General features: G+C 38.4%; 1 protein-coding gene across 1 annotated transcript; it reads right to left on the minus strand.

The window, feature by feature from the left end:
• Window positions 1-2340: 2340 nt before the first annotated feature.
• Window positions 2341-6073, minus strand: MTFR1 (mitochondrial fission regulator 1). Its single transcript, XM_017870790.1, is given in 4 exon segments — window positions 2341-3901; window positions 3904-3981; window positions 3984-4028; window positions 4031-6073. Coding segments are annotated over 4 exon segments (990 nt in total). The 5' UTR covers window positions 4860-6073; the 3' UTR covers window positions 2341-3863.
• Window positions 6074-6954: the final 881 nt, after the last annotated feature.

Consider the following 6954-nt stretch of genomic DNA (forward strand, 5'->3'; position numbering starts at 1 on the left):
GTTGAGCCATGTCCTGTAAAGAAACAGTAGACTGTAATGATTTCCCAAGTTCCCTTAACTTAGTTGAAATTAGTAAAAGTTACAGATCTAAAGATGAACCTTTTGAAGGAAATATTAGAAAGGATCGTGCTTGCCTTGGTCCACTCAGGCTGTTAGAACAAAGAACCAGAAACTGGGTGACTTATAAACAACAGTTATTTCTCACAGTTCTTGAGGCTGGAAATCTGAGATCAGGTGCTGGAATGGTCAGTTCTGGTAAGCACTGTCTTGACAGCTTGTCAGACCTAGGTTTCGGTCCTTAGGCAGGTTACCTAATCTTCTGAGTGGCTCCCTAACCTATAAACTGTCTGGTCCTTAAAGTAAAATTAACTATTGACATATGGTAAGTGCTAAATCAGGTCACTATGGCTATTCTCAGTTCATTTCTTGATAATTTCTACCTGTATAAACGCATGGATACAATTGTACCTCATGATATCTTTATTTGAGCTCCTGGCACTGATTCACTGTAGAGGCTTCCTACTCAAATTCATGAGGGAGAACCTGATTGGAACAGCTCATCAAGGCTGTGTCCTGGGTTACAGAGCAGTCTCTGCATTACCAGGCGTGCCCCTTGCAGAAGGGAAGGCAGGGGTTGGGGGGATCTGGACAGCCCAGCCCCCACGATAAGTACCTTACGCACTTCTCTCCCCTTGTACTCACGCTAGTATTTCAGAGTGATTTCCAACCATGCTCTAGTTGTATCCTTTTTCACCCTTAAAATACCTAGTTTCCACAACACAGTACCTGGGGAATACACCTTTCACCTTTCGATAAAAACCGTATCTGGCTAACGAAGGGGGTGGTCGCTAGGCAACATTAACAGAATGCTTTTATACCTTTGGTTAAAATCTTGTTATGAAGAGTCTGGCCTTTCTCCCCAAATTAAGGCTTATCCAGTTGGGTTATGAAGGACTGCCCTGAGATAACCATTTGGTATGAACAGGAGGCACTGTTTGAGCTGCCTTAACGTTTACCCTCCTGAAAATGTCTAAAAGACACTTGTGTTCTACTCTGCCCTTAACAAAGGAGCCGAGCCCTCTGTGACCTTAACAAGGGGCTGGAGGATGTATCAGAGAAGTTCCAGCTTTAGGAACATTAAGGTTTCTAGACCACATGAACTGGACTAAGGATAACAGTCTTGGGGGGAAGTGTGCAAAAGTTCTAGATCCTTACTTGGTTATGCTACTTTTATTATCCCATCCTTAAAGGATCACTTTAAGGATCAAGACCAAGGAAGAGCTAGATTGTTTATAAGGTTTATAGGGCAAGTCTAAGAAGAATCCTAACAAATAGGATCAATAGGGTAGCAGAGAAGAATGCTACATCTCTAGGATGAGAAAGGGAAAGAGGTCACAGAAACAGGACCCTACTACAATTGAAACCAAGTGTCCTGTTCTGTCTGACAATCCCAGCGCTGACTTTGTTGGGCTGAAAGATTCTATCCCACGGAGAGAACTTCTATTCTGGAGAAGTTATCGGAACTATGGTTTTTCCTACGTATTTGTTTCTGCTAGTTGTTATTACTACGTGTATTCCTCTTCACCAGAGACACAGACACATCGGCATTCCTGACAGAGAAAGAAGACACACGTTTTATGCGAAGGGCCTGGGACTGGGGAAACAACCAGAACTAGAGACTGCAAGTCCTACCCCTCCTACACCAAGCCTGCAAAAGCAAGTGCACAGGATGATGCCTTTTACAGGTGCCAGGGACTACCAGAGAAATCATTCTATTGGAAACTACAGAGACCCTGTGTAAAATAATGCAAAAGTAAAGATAACTTAACAGGGGATCATGTAAAGCTCCAAGTCCAGTGTTCTCTGACTCAGATCTTCTCATACTGTCTCATATATTCTCTCTCTCTCTCTATATATATATATATGGAAAGTCCCTCAATCAGAACTCAGATAAAACAGGAAAGTTAGTTACCTTTCTTTCTCACACCTAGCTGAGGTATAACTATTCTTAAGGTCTTTTACTTCAGGTGTTGTGTTGGGTGAAAGAAGCAGAAACTGAATGAGGTGGGTGTGGGAGAAGCTGGAAAAACGAATTTCACCCATCTCAGAAGCAGATTATGGGTTTGAGAACCCTGAGACAACTCAGATACTTCATGGCTGTCCTGTTTTAATGCTGTGATCCCTTTATATGAGAAAAAGTGAAAGGTGATTTTAAGAGCTTAATTTAAGGAATATAATTCCACTTGAAAAATGCAGAAAGAAAATTATTCTAAAGAAGCTCCTTGTGCAAAAGAATCTTACCTACTGTGAAAAAAGAAAACAAAAATGGAGGCACTATGGTCCAAGGAAAATAAAACAGTTTGCTTTATTTTAAAACAGTAACTTCCTTATATGGGGGCACTGTCCAAAATTCAATACTTATACAAAAATATGTTTCTTAGCAGGTCAAAATACGTTTCAGGTGAATTTTCTGAATTTTGTTAAAGAGAATTTTAAACCCCATAAAACGGATGGATGAGAGGTGAACATGAACATGTATAACATAAGTCATAGTACAAATTTAAGCAGAATAACTAAGCCATGTCATTACCCCAAGTCATTTTTAATATTTAGGAGAATGCATGTATTTTCGAGAAGTTAAAAGTGAATCTCTACTCCCATCTCCTAATAATCCCAGGAAGTATAACTTTCTACTTTTACTAGATTTAAATATTCCAAATATTTACTCCGGGTAGGATACTCTGGCATTAACTATAGCTGAGTGTATCAGAAATAGAAAAATCATGAAGATTTATAAAGCATTTTTAAAATAATCATTTACAGCAAGTCCTTAAAAGCCCCGATGAAAAGGCAGTTCTTCACTTCTAATAACACCTATGGTTTATATTGTGTAATATAATTAAACAAAACAGCGTTCTGACCAATGACAATTTATAGGAAATTCATTTGCCAAGTCTATGTTTCATTAAAGTTAATATTTTGGCTTATATTAAAATTTTGTTTAACTCTACTCTTACATTTCCAGAAGTATTAACTTAGCAAAGTCATCTTTATGATGCCATTTAATCAACTGAAAGGAAACAAGATGGTACATTCTGAGTTTTACTTAAGAAGAAATTTAATTCAATAATTTTATTCATCACTACTGGAAAACTACATCTTTCTTCCCTGTCAGTACTGGATGGCAATGACGTGAAAGCAGCTTTCCTGGTTCTCAACGTCCCTTCAGTGGGAAGCATTATAGAATTTCAGCAGTGAACATCATCTGGTTCCTATTCAAAACCCAGCTCCAAGAAAATGTGAGAGAGAATCTAAGATATAAGTTCTGTTCAAGGCAAGAAGTTTCCAATCTCAAATATTTCATGCCAACAACTTATGTTATACCAGCTGTTCCATCATTGAATGCTAAATGATCATTGAAAACAAACGAAGATAACAGTGCCCTCGTTGCCATCATTCATTACTAATTTTACATAAACTGTTTATGTCCAAAATATGCATATGTAACATTTACACAGATAAATTAGTGTTAAGAATTTAAAATGTGCAGTAACATCCACAAATGTCCTTTTGTGTTGTGAAATCTATACAATTGTTTTCAAAACTGGAAATCTGAAAGCCCTGGCCACATATTAGAAACATGTCAGAACACATGTAAGTTGTGGAGAGCACCAACGCTGACCATCTCACAAAATGAAAACCAAACTTAGTGCTTTCATTATTGCTTAATCCCCAATTAGCCTGAAAAGGAGACCACTGAATACTTAAGTCAGGTATTTACTAAATAGTGTCGATTTCTACTAGCAAACTTAGCCCTCACAAATCAACAGGGGAACCAGGAGTCTTTCGCAGCTCATTGTCTATTAGGAGTCTGATACATTTTCAATTAAAGCCTTCATTTTCCTGTTGGCTTCAACATGTGTGGCCCAAACAACACTCTCTCTGAGGTGGCCTCTGATTCAGACTTTGGAACTCCTTTTCAGCTTCATCTTGGCTATCACTTCGATACCGATAAGCAAATTTCTTTTCAGAGCCTCTGCTATGAGGGCAGCAGGGTCAGTAGCATCCACTGGCTTGGGCTTCACGTCTTGCTCTGACCTCTTCACTGACCGAAGTTTTACATTGTTCATATCTTTAAGGATCTCTAGCATATTTGGCATTTCAGGTTTCTTTGGATTGTTCTTAACCAAAGTCTTTCCAGCATTGGCTCTTTTCTCTCTTCGCTCTTTAATCAGATCAATGGCAGATACACTTTGGTGGAGCCCCAGTGGAGGGGAGGCGGGGTGGTGGAGGAGGCGGAGGGGTGGTAGTGTGGTACCAGATGTGGTAGAATCTAAGTCACCTGCAATGAGATTTTGCTGCTCCTGCTGGGTCACAATTTTGGCAATCTGAGCTCTGAGAGCAGCAAGTTCATTTTCGAGAGCGCAAATCTTCTGCAGTGCTTCCTCGTTTGCCAGTGCTGGGGTCTTCAGCTGAGGCTCTTCTTGAGACAAGTCTGGTAAGGAAATCTGTCCGCTTGGGGCCTTCTCAAAGAAAAGAAGGTCATCCTGAAGGGGTGGCCTTGATCTGACCTCTGTCCTTAGTCTTGCTGAACATTCTCCTTCTTCTTTGGCTACCCATCCAACATCAGCAAAAGACGCCACTGCATCCTCTCCTGGGTGGCTGGGACTCCATTCTGTTGCATGGCTGTTAATCTGAAACTGAACTCTTGGACACTGAATCAGAGACAAATTAGTACCAATTTTCCTTACGATACTTCGAGACGAACCATATGGCTTCCTAGACCAAAGTACCGATTGCATGCTTACTCCAACTTGATGAAAAACCATCCTAATTAGGCGCTTAATCCAGCCAAGCATTTATATGGCAAAGTCTCCCCAGATTTGCATTTCAAGTACTTCTTCAGGCATACATAGCAGCACATGGTCCATAAAACACACTCCGCCGCGCGGCAGCCAGCACCCACTCCCGAGGCTGTGTATTTTTATGCTCATTTTGTGGACAAAGAACTGATGCTCAATGAGTTGAGATTTAAAATGAGATTTACCTTTTGCATATTTCATTATCTTCATTTTGCAAATGAAGAAATCACAACACAGGAAGGCCTACAGAGGCATCAGAAGTCCTTATCCTGGTTTTCTCAGTTACTAGTCATGTGGCTACAGATTAGTTATTTAATATTTCTCATGTCCATCTGAATCATCAGTAAAATGGAGATGAAACCTGCCCTGCTGATGCATCTTGATGGGTTGCATTCTTTCTTTTTGAAAGAAACAAATGGAACGAATATAGGTTAAAGCACTGGGTAAGCTAAAATATATTAAGCTGACAAGGAACGGTTATCTTGTCTAAATGCATAAAACACAATGTGAAGTCAATCAATTTCTAAAGCAAGTTCCTGACCTTTATAACTATTATTTTTTTAAAAAAATCAGTTTAATATGAAAGTATTTCATAAACACTGTTAAAATTATGAAAATATATGGAAGTAAAAGAAAATAGTCTCAACACAAAAAAGGGATCACAATTGAATATATTGTTTGCAATTTGCTTTATACACTTAAAATATTATGACTATCCTTCTATATCATTAAAAAAACTTCGTCATTATTGTGAATGACTGCAAAGTATTTCATGATATGAATGCACCATAATTTATTCAGTCAGTTCCCTATTGTCAAACATTTAGATGGTTTGCAATTTTTTACAGTTATGAACTCTGTGTGTTTGGCATACTATTTTTTGTTTTAACTAAAGAGTAGGATAGGTCCATTTTACTTCATGGGAACAAACCTTAGGACTTAAATTTCTAGGTCACAGGCTAGGCACAACTTATGTGCTTGTCAAACTGCTCTTCATAAAGTAGTATTTTTCAAACTGCAGATCATGACCCATTTAGTCGGTTGTAACTAGCGAGTAGAATTTTTTGAAGCATCAAGTGGGAAAGAAGAGACAATGTCAAAGTATACCACATACAGTAAGTACCAAGTAAGTGTTGTCAAAGTATACAACATACAGTAAGTACAAGTAAGTGTTAAGGAAATTTCTTTTCTGGTGTGTGTGTGTGTGTGTGTGTGTGTGTGTGTGTGTGTATAGNACAGAAACAAAGGAAAACAAACTTAATCTTGCTGGTATTAAGCAAAGAAAATATCAGTTTTAAAAGCAAAATGATATTAAAGATTTTGTACCCCTAAAACAATATCCTTAAAAAAAAGTCTGTTATGTAAGAAGGACAGTTTCAGTTACTTCATGAGAAATGTCTGAATCTCATCCACTGTATCATTCAGTCCAAAACGATCCAGATGGAAAATTTCTATTTAACTTAACAGAGGTGTTTTTTGTGATATCAAATGTTCAAGTTTGACTGTAGCATGGTTTGTAATCACTTTTAACAGAAATATAAAACAAAGTACTGTAAAAACAACTCTATCTTCAATACATACAGTTTGACAATTTAGTACTATTTCAATGATTTGGGGAAACTCTGACAAATTTGTGACTCATTTTAAGTATATTTTCATATAAGACTTATTAAGCATTAAAAGCCTGTACTGGGCTGGACTCAGTGGCTCACACCTGTAATCCCAGCACTTTAGGAGGCCAAGGCAGGCAGGTCGCTTGAGCTCAGGAGTTCAAGACCAGCCTGAGCAACACAGTGAAACCCTGTCTCTAAAACAAGAAGTAACTAAGAGTTATGGAAATGAAGTAAGGACCTAAAAATCCTCTTTCTGCATAACTGGAGGTTAGAAAGTTATTTATTGGGTGAACTAGTTTGATTGGGGAGGTGTTGATGTAAAAGACTTTTACTTGAAAGTTTCAGCTCATAAATAGAACTTCAAAATTTTATGGTAGCACTTTCCCAGTTGGCCAGAAGAGGGAGGTCAAGAAAAGGAAAATCAATTTAAGATAAGAAAAAGGTAGGACTGGAGGATTTTAGCAAGTTACACGGATAAG

The sequence above is a fragment of the Rhinopithecus bieti genome, unplaced genomic scaffold, assembly GCF_001698545.2.
Source record: "Rhinopithecus bieti isolate Rb0 unplaced genomic scaffold, ASM169854v2 scaffold_5022, whole genome shotgun sequence".
Taxonomy (NCBI): domain Eukaryota; kingdom Metazoa; phylum Chordata; class Mammalia; order Primates; family Cercopithecidae; genus Rhinopithecus; species Rhinopithecus bieti.